The sequence below is a fragment of the Rhagoletis pomonella genome, unplaced genomic scaffold, assembly GCF_013731165.1.
Source record: "Rhagoletis pomonella isolate Grant_MI unplaced genomic scaffold, Rhpom_1.0 Rhpom_scaffold_00002, whole genome shotgun sequence".
In the NCBI taxonomy this organism is placed as follows: Eukaryota; Metazoa; Arthropoda; class Insecta; order Diptera; family Tephritidae; genus Rhagoletis; species Rhagoletis pomonella.
Window position 1 is genome coordinate 82,019,422 of NW_023458556.1, and position 22,736 is coordinate 82,042,157.

The 22,736-nt window shown below is 35.5% G+C and overlaps 1 protein-coding gene and 2 long non-coding RNA genes across 4 annotated transcripts; 1 reads left to right on the forward strand and 2 right to left on the reverse strand.

Annotated features, from left to right (window-relative positions):
* Nucleotides 1–4,267: 4,267 nt before the first annotated feature.
* Nucleotides 4,268–5,460, reverse strand: LOC118734747. Its single transcript, XM_036464442.1, has 2 exons — nucleotides 5,108–5,460; nucleotides 4,268–5,053 (listed from the first exon to the last, which is right to left on the reverse strand). The coding sequence occupies exons 1-2, from the start codon at nucleotides 5,252–5,254 to the stop codon at nucleotides 4,601–4,603; spliced, it is 600 nt and encodes a 199-aa protein (XP_036320335.1). The 5' UTR covers nucleotides 5,255–5,460; the 3' UTR covers nucleotides 4,268–4,600.
* Nucleotides 5,461–14,271: 8,811 nt separating this feature from the next.
* On the forward strand, nucleotides 14,272–16,150 carry LOC118734117. Of its 2 annotated transcripts, XR_004992335.1 has the most exons (3): nucleotides 14,272–14,617; nucleotides 14,695–14,893; nucleotides 14,978–16,150. It is a non-coding gene; the product is annotated as an uncharacterized LOC118734117 (long non-coding RNA). The 2 variants fall into 2 exon arrangements; XR_004992336.1 differs by lacking the exon at nucleotides 14,272–14,617 and having other exon boundaries at nucleotides 14,633–14,893.
* Nucleotides 16,151–16,178: 28 nt separating this feature from the next.
* LOC118734116 lies at nucleotides 16,179–17,640 on the reverse strand. Its single transcript, XR_004992334.1, has 3 exons — nucleotides 17,467–17,640; nucleotides 16,320–17,395; nucleotides 16,179–16,270 (listed from the first exon to the last, which is right to left on the reverse strand). It is a non-coding gene; the product is annotated as an uncharacterized LOC118734116 (long non-coding RNA).
* Nucleotides 17,641–22,736: the final 5,096 nt, after the last annotated feature.

Here is a 22,736-nt window from a genome sequence, read left to right on the forward strand (position 1 = left end):
AAGTAGCGGTTTTGGGAATGCGCCACCTTCAGTTCATTTCACCATGCAGTCGTAGTACATTGTTGCTATCTCTTTCTTTCAAATTTTGAGGGGTTTCATTCTCACTAGTACACAGGATTGAACTAATATATGTCCATACTAGGAATGTTCGATATCGTTTCGATTATTCTGAATATCGATATTTCACGGCACGATAATCGATTTTTTGAATCGATATTCCAAGGTCGATATATCGAAGACATCGATACTTTACCCGCAATATCGATATTTAAGTTGAAATTTATTTTTCATCTAGAAAAAAGTGTATGGGAAAATACTTAAGTAGGTTTAATCAGCAGCTTGTGTGATTTACAGCCCTATTCGCGTGTTGTCACAGTCATCAATTGTCCATATCGTGTCATCAACTGTAGTCATAGGTATGCAGTCAATAATGACAAGCAAAAAGCTCGTTTTATTTGCCCATTGCGGCGAAAGTTTCTCTATAGTTAAACAGCTGTTCTTTGTTTACATTTTAACTGGACTTTTTGACCCACACTGCAACAGACGGAATTTCTTTTAAATAAAATACATCGCAGCAATAGATTACGAAACGCCGAAAAAGTGAGTAATTTTATAATAGGAAAATGTATTTCATTTAGTTATGAATTCGTGTAGTAAGAGGCGTGAAAGATATGAATGCACCACACGTGAAAGATATGAATGCACCACACAAGTGCAGCTACAGTTTTGTGAATACCACCCCGAACTACAAACGTGTAAAAACTGTCGAAAAAACTGTTGTCTAGGAGTTCCCTCAGAAGTCTTCTTCTCTGTATAATATCTTCTTGCTCCACAATAATAGCCGCGTACATAATAATTATTTCCTCCATACGCATACGCAAATAAAAACTTTTTAACACACCTGTTGAAGCAAATAAAATGGTTTCACAGTTTAGTAAAATTTTGCAACTTTTTTCTGCAAAATTAATCAAACCGTTGGAGCTTTCAAATTGCCCTCTGCATACCTAAACGTGATAATTGATTATAAACATGGCAATAGGGCTGTTATTTAGCTTTTAAGTTTGACAAACCGCTTGAGTCGACCGGCATGCCGTTTTAGTGCTCAGTAATTATACAAGATGGAAATAACACAATTAGGTGAGTTGATAGGCAGGTCTAATATTCTATTCAATTGGGAGTAGGATTTTCAACATCGATTTTTCCGATATCGATATTGTTCAGCCCGATATATCGCCATATCGATTTTACATGCAATGAATTAAATCGATTCATGATATCGATACTTTCTTAAATATCGAACATTCCTAGTCCATACTTGCATTTGTGTTGGTTCACTGGTGTGTGTGTATTACCCAGTAGAAATCGGTTGTATGCATTCGTGAAGAAAGCTTGCTATATGAGTGAATTAAGAGCGAAATACACCACACAAGCGGCTTGTCAAACATTCTTCAAACCTACTTTTCCCATTTCGCCATACACCATGCAAACATGACTCGTTCAAGCAAAGAATTTTAGTTTTCTTCCAGTTCGCAATGCTAAATATTGTGGTTTTCTTTCATTTTCCTCTCTTACGTCCTTACTCGGTGAAAATTTCGTTGCGAATGAGGCGATTTTGCTATACACAACGCAAGCGGTTTGATCAAACATCAACATGGCGGCCAGAAAATCAAAAAATTTTGATTTTTGCTCAAATTTCCCTCAAGCGGTTTGTCAAACCTTCAAACACCCCCATACACAGCACAAATGGCTTGAAGCTAAGGGAAATTTCGCTTGGTTTGTCAAACCGCTTGTGTGGTGTATTTCGCTCTTTAGTGTGAACAATTCATGCGGAGTCATGAATTTCCGCGAATAAACTCAAATTCCAGTGAATTGCAAGCGAATGTACGTTGTCGTTGTTTTAAGTATATTTCTTGATAAATTTGAAGTGGAATTTTTGTAATATTTTCAGTCTTGTACAAAAATTTTAGTGAACGGACGTGTTGTGCGATACTATTTTCAGCAAAAACGGGATTTTACAAGATATGCATTTGCATATGTAAATGCTACGTGTTTGTATGTCCCCGTATATTAAAATGTATCAGAGAAGTAGCATTTACATATGGGGATACATATCTTGTAAGAATGCTTTAATACTGTTCCGTTAATGCATTTTTGTATGTTTGAAACATTAATACAACCATATGCATACAGCAGTAGTACAAGTGCATGATTAAGGTACGCATACGCTCTGAGAAACCACGCGTGTTAAATGGAAGTGAAGGTTCATTTATACTGGCATGTATACACAGCAGCAAGCTCATGTCACAAACAGTGATGTCGTATGCTTAAAATTTCTACTGGGTTTCTCAGGTTTTAGTAGGGATGGTACCGTCCAGTGATGGAAAAGTCGGCACTATAGTGCCATTTTTGCACTTTCTTTCACAGAGGCACTTTTGGTACAATTCATTCCGTTTTGGCACAATCATAAATTATAGAAACTTAGCATAATATGCCAATATACTATATAACAAATAATCACATATTACATTATTGATTAAAAAATTACAAAGAGTGAAAATTAAAAGCACTAAAAAATTAAAATAAGGGCCGTGAGAAATATTGTGTCGCAGCTTTTGACAAAACACAAAATCCTATTGTGAAGGCCCAGACCAAAAAGTAAGTTTAGAAGATTCTAACAGGTCTATTCTGCACGTTACCGAAGAGTTTGTAACCGGAAAATTTTATTACCAAAAAATGTTACCAGTTCTTGTCACCACGATTCTACGAACATTGGTAATGCAGTTCAAATATTCAGCAATTCAGCTATGAAGAATTGTGCAAATTCTGGCATTGCATATTTCACGGGGCAATACTTTGTTACCAGCTTATGAGATGGTAACAAAATTTACCGGTTACAAGAGTACACAGAATGCGAAAAGGGTTTAAAAATTTACAGGAACTTTATTTACGGGTTACAAACTTTTTATTACCAGCGCAGAATAGACCTGTAAGTTTGCAGTTTTATAGTCCAATAAATAAAAGGGCAAGTTCCTGCAAAATCCCGTTGATTATGGATAATTTTTTTTTGCTGACGTTGTGATATGTGACCTGGTCTACGAAAAGGGAGCTTACGTGCGAAAACTAGTTTTCTGTGAAAAAGCTGTTAAAAGTAAGCAGCTCGTTTCGTCAGTTTCTCATTATCTCGTTAATTGTTCTCCGCGCCGGACGTCCAGTAAGTGTTGTTGTTGGTCCAGTAAGTGTTGTTGTTGGTCCAGTAAGTGTTGTTGTTGGTCGGAATATTTTTATAGTTCATCATGTAAGTTGCTAGTGTGGAACATTTAAAAAAGTAACATTGAAGAAGTGACGTTTACTGTTTCTGTTGATTATCGTCTTCGCATTTCGCATGAAATGAAACATGTGTTGATGAGGAGTTCAGTGCCGTATACGGACAATATTTCCATGAAAAGGATGATGAAAACGATGATGAAAACTATGAAGAGAGCGATGATGATGAAGACGAAGTATGTGTATCTCAGGCAGAAGATGATACCGAACAAACTTTTGTTAAGATGGACCTGTATGTTATTCCTCAGGATCAACACGTAAAAAGATCTCAAGGAAAACGACAACAAAGAAAAATACATAAACTACTCAGCATTATTATTTTTGGCCCATAATACGTTTTTCTAGTGTATAATCATGTCTTTATAGCTTATAATTCAATGTATTTTGTTCATTACCAATAAATTATATTTTGTCGTATTTTTACTCTTCTTTCTCTACATTTTTAGTACACTTCTAAGCAAGTTAGGATTTTCTGCTTTTCACCACGTGAAAAAGCATCTCATCTTCCATCCGAATCAACCAAAAAGTGAAAGTTGATTTTTTGACACCTAAGCCCCCTTTCCGTAGACCAGGTCACATATATGTATTTTCATCCATTTAAAAAACTTTCAAACACACTCTATATCGAAAAAATGCGTACAATCGTAGACTTGGAATCTCTCTAAGAATTCTGAATTAAAAGTTTGTAGCTGCCTTATTTTTAATTTTTGAACAAGGACGAGATGTCGATTTGTGTACATACATACATAGATGTATGGTGTTCGTTAAATTATGAGTTTGACTTTTATATAAAATCAAAAAGAATATTTATCAACTGGTGAAACTGGTCAAAATGGCTTACCGCCATTATTTCGCATATAGGTAGGTTCACTTTCGCGTGAATAAAAGAAGGTTGAATTTTTTGATAAGAGATATTTAAATTCACTATTTTATTAAACTTCTACTGGGTATATTACAATATATTTTCGTTTGGACGACCGTTTATGTATAAGGATAGCTAGCTTACATATATATGTATGTACAGGTTTGTGGTGAATATTAAATTTTCCAGTTCAGGGATGTAATTAAAGGTAAGTATTCAACGTAAGCATTCAAGTTAAGTATTCAAGATAAGTATTCAAGGTAAGTATCCCATTTTGGAAATTCATTATTACGAACTAATATTAGCTTTAAAATTCAATTAAATTATGACTCATGTCCTCGACATTCCGGCGGTCCTGAGGCGATGAGACCTGCACCAAATCTTGCAGCTGCTCCTGCGTTTCTCGTGCTTTATTTAGTAGCCCCCGGATGCATCGTTGGAAGGCGGGCGGGGCTGGCTTCGTTCAGCTCTGCTTTCAGTCCTACGGCGGTTAGGTATTTTTTCTGGCGGGAAAGCCTTTCTTTGCCGATGCTTGCGCACGTGGCCTCGATCACCCGTTTTGCGGCTTTGCTTCGACCCTTGCGAAGTGGAGGAGGATCGGTATAGCAAAGTGTGGTGGGCTAATCCGCAATGGCGACAGCTGCCTGGCGAGTCACAGGCGCCGGTGACGTGCGATGTGGCTAAACAATTTATACAATAGCGGTGCAGTGTAGCAGATTCGCAGCGCTCGTCCGGCGTCATTGCCCGAAAGGCACGGCAATAGCGCAGCGAATGCCTGCGACAGCACTGTCGACATTTTCTGAAGTCTTGGGACCTGTAAGTATACGGTCGAGGGACATTGTTAGTGGTATGCGGGTGATCAAGGAACTGTGACGAGAAAAATGTTAGAAACAGCAGAGTAAGTGTAAGGACATGAACTACCTGGGTGGTAATAAGCAAAGCTTCCCTATGTAGCGTGTGATGGTTCCGCTTTGGGTGCGGATGTCTACCACGCGAACATTTCGATCGGGAGCGGGATGGAGTTTTGTAATTCGGCCGAGCCGCCATTCGTTGGGGAAAGGAGATCATCTTTGATGACGACTAAGTCTTACTCAGTTTTCCAGCGCTTGCTGAACTGGTGATGGAGTACCTTTAATTTTTGCCATTTATTAATTAGGGAGAGGTTTTCGGAGTTCGGCTCAGGAATGGAGAGTAGTGGGGCGCCGCGCAGAAAATGACCTGGTGTTAGAGTGTTCAAACATCTTTGAGCATGTGTGAATACATACAAACATACATATATGCCTGGGTATTAAAAATGCTCAAATTTAAAATTGTAATAAACATTTCTAATCCTTGAATATACAAAGGAAAGATAAAAATTGTACACTTGCACCAAAACTAAAATACAGTTCACTGAAGAAAATATAAATAGGAGAAAATATAATTTGTACGCTTACATTTACATATAAAAAATTCATATGTATGTATCCAAACACAAACGTACGATAAGAATGTCAAGTGTATTCGACGCACAAAAGTAGGTAATTAAATGTAAGGAACGTTCGCGAGAAACAATAAAATATTGAATCGGTTGATCCTTTATTAGTTGTAAAAATATAAACATACATAAATTGCAGCGCATACGGGAAGCATTAAAATGTCAATGCTGCAAAGCAACCCTTATGGTGCAACAAACAGAAAATACATTGCTTATCAATATTCTTAACATGCAAAGATGTAGCTGATGCACACAACCAAAATACCATAAGAACCAATGCGCTGGTTTCTTCCCTGTAGTACGGGGGAGCGACTACAGGACTGATGAATCGGTAGCTACCTGGTAAACTCCGTCAATTACCAACCGACTACTTGCAGTGTATTTCATCGATTACTTTTACAAGGCAATGTCCTAGGCGGTAGTCACCATCAGCTCTCTCTGCACTACCGGAAGTTACTAAAGTAGTCACTTACGTGATTTATGGGGGCCCTCTGTCGTAGTTTTTCGCTATTCTGATTCCGACTGGTTCGACTCTGCACTACCACGGGTTAATAGAGTAGCTACTTACCTAGGATTCGGTGCAGTAGCGGTTCAAAAGTAGCGATTGACTCCATCTTTTGTAAATATACATACATACACACACACATATGTACATATACAATTAGTAAGGAAACATAACGTTAGAAAACTGTATATAAAGAAGAAATATTTAATAAATATTCAGAATCGTAAAGACGCTCACCTAACACTCTTCTTCTCTATTTTATTTTGTATGCTTTACTTCCCCCCAACAGGGGTAAGGGGTAAAGCATTTAACAGTCTTTATTCTTCTTTTTTATTAAGGTTTTACTTCCCCCACCAACGGTAAAGGATAAAATTTTAATATTGAAAGTTCTAGCCTCTTATTTTATTAGACTCTACTTCCCCCACCAGTGGTAAGGGGTAGTGAATTTTAAAATAAGAGTATTTGTAGGTCACGCATTGCTGAGAATTACTTGTTACCCCCCACCCAAGGTAAGGAACAAGTGAATCAGCTCTACACCGAACATTTGGTCCATACAAGCCTAACAAAAATTGAGCTCAAGCGGCAAGGTAAGACGGGAACAGATTTTCCGCACTTAAAAGAATAATAAAAAAGCACTATTAATTTTATAGGCACATCAGATTTATAAGTCGTTAAAGCACGAGACTTTATGCATAATCTCTTTATTGTATTAAAAAGAACAAACAACGGCTGTGAGTCGAGGCACAGCAAGGTCAACCAGGCGACCAAACCAATTCCCTCCAACGGTTCGTTTGGAGAAGAAAAAACCATTGATCAAATCCATTTAAAAAAACAAAAACACAATTAAAATGTCTACTAAGCAAAAACTGTTAGAAGAACAGAAGAGTTTCGAGGACCATTTCAAGTCGTGGCTGAGCAAACTTGAAGTCCGAAAAATACCAGCAACAGAAGACGCGAAGAAAAATATTCTCGAACTAATAAATAAATTCACATCAAACCATTACCAGTTACTTAAGTTAGGTGTGGAAAATGAGACGTATTTAACGTCAAATTATTATGATGGCTGGATGCGTAAAATTACTGAAAGCCTAGAAAAATACAATGCAGAATGTGAGCAAGTTGCAGAAGCTTGTAATTTAAAGAAAAGTGATGGAATGACGCAAAATAATCATGGTGTAAAACAAGAACTTGAAGATCAAATAAATCGATTCGAGAAATATTCTTCAAGGACTAGTGATGTCTCAAAAATATGTCTGCAAACTTTAGAAAAACAGTATAAATTACTTGAGGAAAAATATGAAGAATGTTCATTTACAAATAAAGATATGCGGCACATAATGGATGATTGTGAGAGCGAAATGCAAGTCATAAGAATGTCGGTTTCAGAGCTAAAGAACAGAATAAAATCTCAAAGACCAGGTCCTACGCCTAACTTAAAGGTAGAGGATATCAAAATTTCGCCATTTTATGGAGACTTGTCAGAATGGCCGACATTTAAAGACATATTTAATAGTCTTATACACGAAAGCTGGCACTACTCTAAAGTCGAAAAGATGTATCGACTAAAATCATACCTTAAAGGTGAAGCTGGACGTCTGACGGGGACCAACGAAAATTATTGGCAGCTTGGGAAATCTTGAACAACTGATACAAGAATCGTAGATTGCTGTTCACATCCCAGTTTGACAAAATTTTAGATTTGCAAACAATTAATATTGAATCAGCAGCTAGTCTAAAAAACTGTCTAGATAAAGCGGGAGAATGCATTTATGCAATAAAATGTTTGGGCATCAACCTCACCGACGCTGAACCATTTTTAGCTATAATATTAGTGAGAAAGCTTGATAAAGAAGGACTACGCTTATATGAGCAAAGCATAAAGAAGACAAGAGAAATTCAAACTCTTAAAGATGTCTTCAGCTTCTCAGAACAGCAGTATCTCTCTTTAGAAGCCGTTTCCAGTAAAAGTTCAAATGGAAAGAGGGTTCAAAAAAGGGAAAAAAGTTTCACAAGGAACTATGTCACGAAACACAATGAACAAATATCCTGTGTGTAATGTAAAATACCAGGGCAAAAAATCACCTACTGCAAAAAGTTCAAAACTTTAACAACAGCACAAAAGCGAGAGTTTGTAACAAAAACTAAACTGTACTTCGTTTGCATGGAGCACTACTTACTATGGCTCAAAGTGGCATAATCCTGAAAAGAGGTGCATAAAATGTGGGTTTAAACATCACTTTCTGCTACATGAAGGCCATAAACCTAAAAAGGTCGGAAAAGTGAACACAATGGTATCAAGGGAAAACTCACCAGCAGTGCTTTTAGCCACAGCACAAATAAGAATAAAATCGGCTAATGGCGAGCATATTTTACTTTGAGCTCTTGTCGATCAAGGGTCACAAAAAACCACGATTTCCGAAGAGGATAGCCAGTTACTTAATCTACCTCGAATTAAATCGAAAACTGAAATATACGGTCGTGGAGGTACCAAAGTTGGCGTTTCTAAGAATAAAATAAAAATACAGATACAGCCAAGATTTAGCAGCGCCTATTTAGTGACAGCAGAAGCCTTATTTCTGCCGGCGCTAACAAGTGTTCAACCAGAAAAGACATTTAAGCAAGATATAAAAGAATGTAAGAACTATATCTTAGCAGACTCTTTGTACAACAAGTCAGACAGAATTGACGTTGTAATACGTAGCGACATATTCGGTAACATCTTTGAAGAAGGCGTTACCAAAAGCGTGGCATCCTAGGGCAATCGACTAAATTGGGTTGGATACTTTCCAGAGCTGTCACAGCAACCTCTGATAATAACAAAATTTTGTCAGCCAGTATAGAGAAATGTTGGGAACTGGAAGAGGTCCCAACTGAAACCGAGTCATCCAACGAAGACGAGTTATGTCTAAACATTTATAAAGACACTACCAAGCTAGACGAAAAGGGAAGGATTAATGTTAAGATACCTTTCAAAGAAGACTGCGCTTTGGGAGAATCCAGGAAGCAAGCTGTGGCACGTTTTCTTTCACTGGAAAAAATGATGGCTCGAGATGTCAACTTGAAAAATGAATACGCCAAATTCATCGACGAATACCAAAAACTGGGGCATATGGTAAGAATATTTGATGAAAGAGACTGTAAATATTATCTTCCCCACCAAGCTGTTATTCGCGAAAGCAGTACCACAACGAAACTGAGGGTGGTACTCGACGCATCAGCCAAAACATCGAACGGGAGAAGCCTTAACGATGTAACGTACGCGGGACCTAAATTACAAAAGTATATTTTTGACATAATTTTAGAATGGAAATTGTGGAAATTTGTGGTGTCTGCTGACGTTGAAAAAATGTTCCGTCAAACAGTATCAAAACATACTGTGGAGAAATTACAGTAAAAAGCCATTAACAAAGTTCAGGTTAACTACTGTTACTTATGGAACAGCTTCAGCATCATTTTTGGCAGTACGCAGCTTAATAAAAATCGCTGAGGACTGCATTGAAGAAGGAGTGAAGAAAGTTATCGAGGAAGACTTTTACATGGATGACCTCATGACCGGAGCAGATAGTGTACAAGAGTGTAGTGAAGTTAAACAAAAAGTTGAGCAACAATTAATGAAGTTTGGTTTTCATTTAAGAAAATGGCTCACGAATAATTCTTCGGTACTGGAAGATAGTATGCAACAGCGCAGTGAAGAAAATTATTTAATAAATAGTGATGAAATCGTGAAAACGTTAGGACTTAAATATAATAATAATAGATTGGCGCTTACACATATGTTAGTGTTTGGCCGAGCTTCTCCTCCGATTTGTGGTGTGCGCCTTGATGTTGTCACACAAAGCGGAGGGACCTATAGTTTTACGCCGACTCCGAACGGCGATTGTATTTTTATGAGAAGCCGTTTTTCATGGCAGAAATACACTCGGAGATTTGCCATTGCCTGCCGAGGGACGCCCGCTGTTAAGAAAAAACCTTTTTCTATATTTTTTGCGATGTTGTTTTGACCAGGGTTTGAACCCAGGTGCTGATGAGTGAAAGCGCGCACTGCTTGGCACTACACCACAGCGGCCTTAAATGGGATCCTAAAAAAGATGAATTCAAGTTCGAAATCAACCTGAAAGAGAGCAAGAAGACTCAGGGGGCTATCCCCAATAACTATTGTGTTGAAAATATTTCTTCAAAATCTTTGGACACAGAAGCTTACTTGGGATGAAGAATTATCAGCCGAGTTAAAAACGGTTGGAATTTATAAAAAATATAAGTGCACTATGTAAAATAAAAATCTCTAGATGGATTAAAATATCTCAAATGATGGATGTAGAGCTGCACGGTTCTGCAGATGCATCAGAAAAAGCATACGCAGCAGTAGTGTACATTAAATGTGATGGGCAAATAACCATTGTAGCTGAAAAAAGTAAAGTGAATCCGATGAAAAATAGGAATCCTTTGCCCAAACTAGAACTTTGTGCAGCTCACTTATTATCAAAACTATTACATCGAATGTTAATCACGATTAAGCAAAAGACGAAAATCTATACATGGAGCGATTCTACTATTACTTTAAATTGGATAGAAACCAACAAAAGTAAAGACAAATTTATTCGAACTAGAGTCAGCGACATTAAGAATTTGATTCCAAGTGCAAAATGGAATCATGTAGTTTCTAAAGAAAATCCATGAGACGTAGCATCGAGAGGAATTTTTCCCTATAAATTACAAATACACAAATTGTGGTGGAATGGTTGTGGAAGACTGGTTGAAAGAATCAGAAGACAAGTGGCCAATAGATCAGCGAGAAAACAACATGCGCGGTAACTGCAGTGAGTAAAATTAATGAACAGCACCCTCTGGAGTCTCTTACAGAAAAATACTCCAGTTTTTCAAAACTAATTAGAGTGTTTGCCTATGTATTGCGTTTTAAAAAAAAAACTGCGAAAAACGAAATTCCATTCGCAATATTTATCATCAGGAAAATTAAAAATGGCAGAAATAGAAATAATCAAAAGGCATCAACATAAAGAATTTGAAAATGAATTTCAAAAGCTGCTGAAAAAAGAAAATATAAAGCAATGCAGTAAGTTATCAAACTTGTATCCACCCTGCAGTGAAATCCCAAACTAGTCAGGAAAAATACTAGTTCACAACTAGAATTTCATGACAGAAACCGATCTAGTTCGAAAATGACCAGACTTGTACCAAGTACAAAAAGATTTATTCATGCCCTGTTTTATTTGACTTCGACAGTTTAATACAATAAAGTACACAAAATATTATAACTTTTATTTGGCTATATTGTAAACCGTTAAAGCGAGTACGTACTCGCAATTATACCATACCTGTTAAATAATAATTAATATTCATAATGATTATTAATTAAAGCATGTTTATGTTTGGATAACCGTTTAATGATTAAATACGGATATAATTAATTACTTAAAAAATTCTTACTTAAAAAAGTAATTAATTACTTAAGAAATGTTAATTAATTAATTAATTTTAATTACATCATTGTTTCGTTACTTTTGATCATTTTCAATTATTTTTGAGTTGTTTTAATTACACGATTATAATTATTTGATTAATTTTTATTATTAATCATCAAGGCAAACTATAGACAAAAATTAAGAATATTTTTTTACAAATTTAACACTATTTATTGGCAAATCTAAGGCTGCTAAATAAAAATGTGTAATAAATTAAAGTGTACTTAAAAGTTTTTTATTTTATATTCATGAATTCATTTTATTTTTTTGACTCCCAAAGTAGTTGTTTTCGTCCATAATTTGACTAGTATTTTTCTGTCTATTTTGTACTAGTATGAGACTGGTATATTTCTGACCGATATCTGACAATTGCCATCTCGTAGGACATCCCCATGTTAAAAATACCAGTTGATTGCATGAAAAAAAGATAGTTGGCTGACTAGTTGGGCATGCGGTTCATACTAGTTGTGAAGTAGTTTACAACTAGTACATTTGACTACAGGGCATTTATCGATGGCGAGGGTGTGTTACGAGTAGGCGGTAGGCTGAGGAACTCAAACATATCGTATGAGCAAACACATCCAGCAATTATTAATAAATCGCACTTATCAGAGTTAATTGTTATGTATGCACATAACAAAACATTGCATAAGAAGAAAGTACTGGGCAATGAATCTAAAAAAATAAATTAAAAAATGTATTCGAAATTGCGTGAAATGCATTAGATATCGACAAGAAACTGCTCATCAAATAATGGGAAACCTACCTGAGATGAGAGTTTCGCAGTCTTCACCTTTTACACATACAGGTGTTGACTACGCTGGGCCATTACTCTTAAAGTGCTCCAAAAATAGAGGTATCATATAAAGAGCATATAAAGTAATATTTGTGTGTATGGCAACTAAAGCTATACACTTAGAAGCAGTGTCAGATCTAACGACAGAAGCCTTCTTAGCAGCTTTTGAGATTTTTTGCTAGAAGAGGAAAAAGCTCACACATATATTCCGAAAATGGAACAAATTTCATCGGAGCAAATCGAAGTTGTTATGCCAGATAGAATCAGTACTTAATTCAATTGTATACACAAGGATCTGAAATAGAAGACAACAACGTTCTTACGCCTGGGCATTTCCTTATTGGCACACCGCTTTTGGATATTCCAGAAGTTACGGGAGATGTTGAAAAGATCGGAGCTTTAGACCGTTGGAAAATCATTCAGAAATTGAAGAGAGACTTTTGGAATAAATGGAAAGATGAATATCTTGTAACACTGCAAAAGCGAAATAAATGGAAAGTCGACCATTTAAACATAAGATAAGGCCAAAAGTAATAATAAAAAATGAAAACACACCCCCATCATGATGGCCTTTGGGTAAGGTAACACAAGTTCACAAAGGTACAGATGATAAGGTTTGTGTAGCTACAATAAAGAGAAGTGATGGAACTATTAAAAGATCAATACAAAAGTTGTGTCCATTACATTGTATTGAATATGGCGAAAAACGTACTCAAAATGAAAAAGTGAAATCTAACTATACTTTCACAAAATCTTGCCATAATAATTTAGCAAGACCTAAATGGTCAGTAGCTGAAATGTTGCTAGTATTTTTTGTACTTATTGTAAAACTACTTAATATAAAAGGCGAAGCAATAGCAAGTACAAATTTCATCACGCAAACGAGCCTTTCAAATAGTTCAGCCGTATACTTGGACTCCTATGAAAGAGTAGATGTCGTAGCTTCTCGTTGGAACTTGGTAATATACTACAATCTCGAATCTTATTTCAAAGAAAATGAAAGCATGCCAATTTACTTAAAGCAAATAAAGGACTTATGTCCAAAAATTGTTTACTTCAGCGAACAATGTGAAATAGTAGCAAAAAATCTGAATAGTAAATACGAACTACTAAAATCGAACAACCAGCTTCTTATGCACACAAAAAGAGCCAAAAGAGCGCCGTTAGAAATCATAGGCTCGCTTTATCACTTACTCTTTGGACTAATGGACAGTGATGATGGAGAAATAATGGAGCTTAATATGAAAAACTTATTTGAAAACCAAAATGCCATTGAAAGCATGATTAAAAAGCAAACCCCACTAATTGACGGTACACTCAACGTGCTCAGAAAAACTACAACAGATGTCAATAATCAATTTACTAAAATCGACAATCAAATAAACAACATCCAAAATTTAACGGCGAATTACTTCAACAACTATAGATTCTCTACGTCATTTCAGTTAATCACCATGCAATTACAATCGATATTAAATGAGTGTGAAAACACACAGACAGCAATAATAAATGTCGAGTGCTTATATTCAATACCCTCTATCTGCAAAAACTAAATTTTTCAGGAGAGCAAAAAAACTGTTTTGACAGCTATTTTTAAAAGTGTTAATGATTTATGGTACCCCCGAATGTCTTAAATATTCACGCTATATATTAAAACTAGTTTTTTACTTTTAATTCATTTTATTTTAGTTTAAAGATCAGATAGAGGTTATTGCAATTCGAATTATAACTGTTTATATAAAAAAAATTTGCTGATAGGGGTTTTGCAGAATAATGAAAATGTGTAGATGTAAATACTATGTTAATGCCCGTATGATACTACGTTTTTTTCCTGTATTTTTCATTTGAAATACAAACAAAAAAACTGACGAAATTACAAAAACTATTCGGCAATGTGTTAGAGAAGGACAAATTCTGTGTGAAGAACAGCTGAGTTTTGACGTTTCATTACCGAAATTAAAATTGATGTAAAACAGTTTTGTAACAATAAAAATGAAATTAAAGTGGCAAGAGAACTACGTATTCCATTTAATTGACAAAGTCCACGGTGCAGAATATATATGGAATCATATGCTACCATCATATAAGCACAAATATAAAAAGCAGCAGTTTTGGCTCGCTTTGGTGGATGAAATGAACTCAACGTTCACAGCAAATGTACCATTTCAATACAGTAAGTTTTTAGCAAGTTCACATGTAATAACTAAAAGATATATTATATGTTTGTATAATACATATATGTATTTAAAGATGAAGTTACGCACAAGTGGTGCAACATCAAGTCATATTTCAGTTCAGAGAAGCAGAGGATGGACAAGGCAAAGAGAAGCGGTGCCGGCGGAGACGAAAACGTACAGGCCAGCTGGAAGTTCTATGTAGCTTTGAAATTCCTACAACATGTGAATAAGCATACACCACAGTGAATAATTTTAATAAGTTGAGTTTGCAGGTACGACTTTTATTGTGTGAAGCCGGGCAAAGCGTCGATTCGCGTGCTACGTAAAATTTGCTTAATATTTTCATTCTCTTGTAGAACCTGGACCCTGATCCCAATCCATCGCGTAAGCTTGGGGAGCAACTGCAGCCTGCAGAATGTTTCGATCCAGGCTTTGACTCAGAGTCATCCTTTTCACTCATCGAAGACAACACAGAGTTCATTACAATTACCCCTCTTGCAATTACAAGTAACAGCAGTATCCATTCGCTCCAAGATACTAAAAACATCTCTACAGAAGACACTAATAGTGATGCAACACCAATTAAAATCATATCGGATGAGATTGTAACTCCACCTCTGGTTACTTCGCAAAACTGTGGTCGGTTTGATGACAATAACAACAATAGCACTAGAAAGTTGGTCCATGCAACAAGAAAACGAAGAACAAAAATTAATAATGATTTGGATGAAAACGCCTCTGCTTTAATCGAAGCATCACAAAATTTAACAAATGCCTTTCATGTTGCATCAAAAACAAATAACACTGACGAAAAGGCAAACAGTTTTGGGATATACATGGGTGAAGAAATTGTAAAACTGGACCCCGACTTGCAACTCAAAGCGAAGAAACAAATGCATGACATTTTGATGGATCTGCAAAGTGAGCAATTGAAACGGAATGGGCTTATGTAACACAATGACTATTTATATGTATGTATGTACACTCATAGACAAAAATAGGAGTGTCCCTTTTTGTCATGTTTTGACCATTTTCCGTAGGTTATTGAATTTTAATAACTTATTTATAAAACTTTAGTTAACTCTACAACCAAACACATATCACTAGAAGCTTTAAACTTTAAACAAAATTCAAGAAAATGCATAAAATTACATAACAATTTCGAACTTCCTTTTAAGTATTTCAAAAACAAAATGGGTTGTTGCGGCGCCCTCAGCTTAAAAAAAACAATACCCAAAATTAACGGTAATCTTAAGCCACTTGAAATTTGCCATTTATTACATACAAATTACACATCTACACAGACATGCAATTTTCTTTTTAATATTTAAAAGAAAAAAATCGAAATTTTGATGAGTTTTCCTGAATTTCGTTTAAAGTTTAAAAGTTTTATTGATATGGTTTTGTTTGTAGAGTTAACTATACATCCCGTGTCATAATTATAAACGCACCACATATTGCCAAGTTTAAAGATTTTTAATTAATGGGGTGTATTTTTATAAGTAAATTATTAAAGTTCAATAAATAAAAGGAAAATAGTCAAATTTTACGAAAGGAGGCAGAGTTATTATTTTGCCGAGTGAATATGTATTTTGATTATTCTTACCACTTTTTTACCTTAATATTACTTTCATTAAAATATTTGGTTGCTCCAATTGAATCAAAAATGTAACAGTGTTTGTACTACTCACGGTGCACCGCTAAGTAGGCAGGTATTAGCTAGTAGGTATGTACATAAATTGAAGACATTGTACTCATTTATTTAATCACCAAATAAACCAATTGTTGCTTCTACTAGTATGGAAAATTTCCAACACGAAAAGTTTTGGTTTATTTAAACAATGAAACGATATTTTAATTTACCGCAGAAAAATAGTTTTCCAAAGTTTTTCTTATTTCTTCAGCGCTCCTTTTTGACGCATTTCTTTCAGAAGCGGTTGTTGTATAGTTGTTATCTATTATTGCATCTATTTCACTTTCGGAAATGGCGTCAAACGTAGTTTTCTTTTTCACATTTTCTGTTCTTAAAAAGTTGTGCACACATACGCAAGATAATACAATCTGAATGGCTGCAGCTGGAGCGCGATGGATGGGTGAAAATAAAACTCGAAAACGGTTCGCAAGAATGCCAAAAGCATTTTCAACAACGCGCCTGTTCCTCGAAAGTATGTTGTTGTATTTAAGTTCGCTTGGTGATAGTCTTAGATGAGAGTAAGGTTTCATTAAGTAGTCTTTTAGAGCAAAGGCATCATCGGCTAAAAGCACAAAAGGCGAGGGAGTTGACATGAAAGGGAGCGTGCATGGGGCTGGTATATGTACTTCATTTTTTTCATTAGCGTATTTCAGGCCGAGTTCAACCAAATTCCAGCATCACCCACTCTCCCATTAACACCGACATCAGCATAAATAAAACGATAGTGGGCATCAGCGATTGCCATCAATACAAATGAATGGTATCCTTTGTAATTGAAATACGTAGATCCTGCTTTCCTCACTGGCAGTATTCTGCAATGCTTTCCTGAGACGTTTCATCAGTTGAGTGAATTTAAAAGTGTTAATTGTTAGTTTACCATCTAAAGCGCCGATGCAGTTCGGGAATCCCCACATCTGATAAAAGTCTTTTGCAATATCACGCCAATCTTGCTTACTTGCAGGGAATTTCAAATACTCCTCCCTTAACGCCAAATATATTGCGGGAATTGATTCCTTTAAAATTCTGGAAATGGTTGACTGCTGAATTCGGAACGGCAATTGAAGTGACCTTTGGGTTTCACCTAATTTTGGAAATATGTACATACATGTGTATGTCGGTACTAAAAATTACCAAGAAAATATTATATCTTACCAGTGGATAGATATCGCAATGTCAGCTGCAGCCGTTTCGCAGCTCCTATGCAGTTCCTGAATTTGCTTGCTAATATAGGGGCGTACTTTTTCTAATAAGAATGCAAACTGAGCTGGAGTCATTCTTAAGATATTTTTGTGAAGGATTGAATCCTCGCACTCAATTTCCTTTACCAGTTTATGGCTAAATCCTATGAAAAGTATTTTTGATAATTACAAAAACGAACTATATACATGTGTTTTTAATGTGGAATTCGAAACTTACCTTCCAGTTCTCTTTTTAAAAGCCATTGCGCAGAATATTTTTTTTTTAGTCTTTTTCTTTTTCCTACGCTGTATTAAGGCAGCAGCGTTTAGCAAACAATTTGTTGCAATAGATACAACTTGTATTTCCATTGTATGCTTAGAAAATCTCTCGTATGTCAAAATGCAAACAGCTGTGTAAAAAAACTAACAAAATACAGCCATCTGTCAAAAAAACCTAACGAAATACAAGTTAGCCGGACTGTTTTTAACAACCTAGTTTGTTTTTCGTTAGTTTTTCGTTTGTTTTTTGGTATATAGCTTACTCGCTTACACAAGTACTGAAATTGTATGTGACCTTCTCTTTCTTTCAAAATACAGCGTAAAATACACTCGAAATACAAGAAAAAAACGTAGTATCATACGGGCATAAACAAAGTTTTTAATACAGAAATCATTGGTGTGCAAAATCGTTCCCTTCTATTCGGACGTGCCCAGGAAACCACATAATTTTAATGGTGTTTTTGTGTCGAAAGAGTAAAAAAAGGCTTCGATTGCTGATTTACTGTCCGAGCATATGAGGAAATTTCCTTCGTTTTTAGAGGCGAAACGTATAGCTTCTAGCAATGCAGCTGATTCGGCTGTAAATGCCGAGCAGTACGCGGGAAAAGCACCGGTGAGAATTGAAACACCTAGCCCTTTTGTTACCGCAAAAAAAAACAGCTGGTATCATATCTGGAACCGTCTGTGAAAATAAGCTCCCAGGTCATTTAGAGATGGAACTGGGCAAATGCCCAATGCGGTAGAGTTTTTAATTTAGTAAGCATCGGAGTAGATATGATGTCCAAATATTTCATGTAGCTTAATATACGAAATAAAGCAGATTGCTTGCTACATCGGTTTTTTTATTGAAAGCAGTATTCGACGTGAGAGATAGCTTTTATTGGGGAGGTGGGACATGCACGGATGTTTCTTATCCTCTGCTGCATGGTAAGGTGTTTCTAGCAATTTAAGATATTTTTTTGCGCAGTGTGCGTAAATTACGAGTCCAAAGTCAAATTTTCCTAATATAAGAGCCCTAATTACATTTACGAGTGTAGTTATATGAACTAAAGAATACTTAGAACCAATTGATTAGATCGCTTAGTATGTTAGAAACAATTATTTTTACTTGCGTCAAGGCCTTAGTCTTAGATAAAATTAAAATATCAGCGTAAAGGTGCCCACACTCACCTACGTGTACGTATGCCGTGTCTGTTTGACGTAAAACATAAAAAATTTACTACAGTTGATGGAGAGAGAGAGAAACACGCGTAAAGGTCGAACGTACACGGTGGTGAGTTTTCATTTACATGGCGCTCTTATAAGTTTGATCGTGTCAGCTGACACGTTAACGTACGTTGGCGTCAGTGACATGATCAAACTTATGAGAGCGACATGTAAATGAAATCTCACCACCGTGTACGTGCGACGTTTACGCCACAGTATTTACAGTAATAAACCTTTTCGCAGTTTTTCACCAATTGGTCCCCGAGGAGTACTTTTGGGTTGTGTGCAGCGTTTTCGTTTTGCGAGCACGGCAACACTTACTGTGGGGAATTTCGCCTGATGATTAGAAAAAGGTCTTCACGAGGATAAAATCTATATAATTATGTTATTTATGAACAAAATGTGGGTTAAGTATAGTATCAATGCTTACTTAAGAATAATATCAATAGTTAAGTACATAATTAACGCTTGTGTTTCTATAAACTGGCAACTCACATCGTATTGTTTATTAAAAAACGTGAATTTTGTGTATTTATCAATGAAAACTCTAAATTTCCGAATATATTTAATCTTTATTCCAAAAAAAAAACAAGGTTTAGTTATAGAGACTCCAATGTCTGCCAGCGCATTCGCACACCCAAGTTTGAGCGGAACTCCCCAAAAATACTTAACATCAAAGTATAGAATATCAAAAATATGAGTCATACACACATACAATAGGAATTGCTATCAATTGCTACCTTACAAATTCAAGACACGCATTTGGTTGGAGAGTGCGTTGGTTATGGCGGTCATAAGTTCAGCCAACACATTCAATGGTCCATTACCCGGAGCTGTTCCAATATTCATCATATTTTAGTGAGCCTCAGAAGCCACTGCCTCTGGCTACAAGCTGGATATCTGAATATTGGAAAATAAATAGCAATTATCTTTTTAAAATTATTAGAAAAGTGTCTGTTTACAAAATTACCTGTGCCACTCTGACTTAGTACGGTTGTTGCTCCCTTTCATACCACAATAATTTTGTATGCAACTCTGAATCAGCAAAATTCATGCTCTTCTCATTATCAACCCTGATCAGATTTTACCCCCGAGGAGTACTCAAAAAGGTTTATTACTGTATATACTGTGGTGCGTAGAGCTGGGATACTATTGATAGTAATATCGATAGTTGAAAACTGTCGTCACTATCGATAGTTTTTGAAAACTATCGATGTCGGTTTTAGCAAGACTTCACAATGTCTCTTCTTTACATCTCTACACATTACATTAATTTTTTTATGCAAGAAAATTCACAACACAGTCGGCAAAAAAGAAAAATTAAGTCATTGGGATTTTTAGCAACTATAAGCTTACACTGAGTTGTAGTAAAATTTAATAAGCTATAAAACTGCTTATAAAAAATTTTTATGGAAATTCGAATTAAAACGCTTGAATTTTTAATTATTTTGTAGTTTTTTATGTTTTACACAACTTTTATAAAAAATTAGTAGACACTAAATAAACAAAAAAATAGTCAAAAGTGCTAAGAAATGTTTTTGTGCTTTTATTTTGTTGCAGTACTATATTCGTTTTCTTATAATATGGTAAAATCTTAATAATTTCCCTTGTCTGGATTTTTATATGCGCCTCCGTATTTGATCTCAGTTGAACTTTTATAAGTATGAGTTGTCAATTTAAACGAATGTCTTTTATTTTGTTTGTTTTGTAGTATTATAAATGTATTTTTATAGCCAATTTCACTTCTTTGCACTTCAAAAGGGACAAACAAAATCCGAATTTGATTTTGCCATATAAAAAATAAATTCAGATTTTGCCTGTCGCTATTCAAGGGGATGCAAGTGTACGTATATAAGTTATATAATTCAGACGCATAAATTAATAAGTTTGATTTATCATTATAAAAAGTTCTTTTTGATGCACTCAAATTTAAAAAAAATATACAATCTCTTGAGCGTTTCAATTCAATACCTTTCACAACGATAGTACTATCGATACTATCGATGTTTTCAACTATCCTTTCGGAAACTATCGAGTGGCGGTACTATCGATAGTATCCCAGCTCTAGTGGTGCGAATTATCAGCGTTTTTGACAACTATTACGTAGTGATTGAACTTTTTCGAAAAGTATCGATACTAGTACTGATTTAGAATACTCTAAAGAAGAATCGATGCCAGTACTCATGATTGCAAAAAAGTATCGATAATACTCGTACTTCCAAGTATTTTTAGGGCAAACGCGAAAAATTAACAAAAATCAGTTTGCTTTGCTTTCATGACCTCTTCCATTTGTAACTTGAGAGACACTGCTGAAACCTGATCTAACAAAGATTTCTAAAGAAGTTTTTGAAATAAACTTGCAATAAGTTTACTTCTAAAAATAGCTGTGTTTTATTTGTCCAGAAATTTAAGCTATTAGCTTATTTTGTATGGAGGACTTACCCAACATAATTATATTGGCTTATGAAAAGACTTTTCCAAAGCTCTTGACTCGGTTAGCCATGACCTACTTTGCTCTAAACTTAGGAATTACTTTGGGTTTAGTGAACTTGCTGTCCGATTAATGACAAGCTACTTGTCCGGAAGAGCTCAGAGAGTAAAAATTGGTTATGAAGTATCCGAACTTAGACCGCTAACAACGGGTGTACCCCAAGGCTCTATTATGGGACCATTACTATTTAGTATGTTCATTAATGACATATTTAATACTAGTCAGCATGCAAAGATGCATGCTTATGCGGATGACATTCAAATTTATTTGTCAGGGGCTCATGACGATGTGGTTAATTTGGTCGCGGATTTCAATAGTGATTTGTCGTCTATATCTTCATGGTCTGTGAGAAACGGTCTATGTCTTGATAGTGAAAAATCATTTGTTTTACCAGTATGTAAAAGAAATATTACTTGTAATGTGATGCCTTCTCTGTACATTGGTGATAAGTCCCTTAAGTTTGTGTCAAAAGTAACTAACCTAGGTTTTGTTATAAACACTAGTTTAACCTGCATTGATCATATTAATTCCGTTGTCGGCAAAGTATATTATACTCTGCGGAATTTAAGAATGTCTGCTACTTTTACACCGGTGAGCATTAGGCGTAAACTCGCCATTCAATTAATATTGCCTATAATATGTTACTCGGAATTAATCTACAGTAAGCTGGACTCACAATCTGCTCATAAAATTGATGTGGTATTCAATCACGTTACGTGGTATGTTTTTGGGTTGGCGAAATACGATCATATATCTGAATGGAAATCACTGCTCCTGGGATGCGGTATTTTTGAATACTTGAAGGCTAGAAATTGCATTTTTCTATTTCGCCTTATGATGGATAAGGAACCTAGCTATCTGTTTGAAAAATTGTCTTTCCCGAAATCTGCGCGCCTAACGGAATTGATCGTGCCCAACTATAATTATCTAACATCTGCAAGACTATTTTTTGTTAATGCTATTCGCACCTGGAACTCGATTCCATCTCATATTCGTAATAGTTTGAACATAAGCAACTTTAAGAGTGTTTTGTATTCTTATTTTCGTTAAAATGCTATTTCATATCCAAAGTTATACCCTTTCCTCTGAGGCTCGCTATCTAGTTAGGTATAGGGTAATCAATACATTATTCTTATGTTTTTCCTTATGCTCCACCTGTGATTCTCTATAGAGTTTTGTAAGTTTTTGTTGTTCCTGTTTTTGACTTATATATTACTTAATTTTAAACATTAACATATTGTAATTCTTTATTATAAGTTACAGTTGTA

Excerpts from the sequence above, each read along its gene's own strand:
- LOC118734747 (XM_036464442.1), bottom strand. The coding sequence starts at position 5,254 with ATGATCTCCTTTCCCCAACGAATGGCGGCTCGGCCGAATTACAAAACT. Across the intron at positions 5,054-5,107 it reads CTTTGCTTATTACCACCCAG|TTCCTTGATCACCCGCATAC; the intron begins GTAGTTCATGTC and ends TTCTCGTCACAG.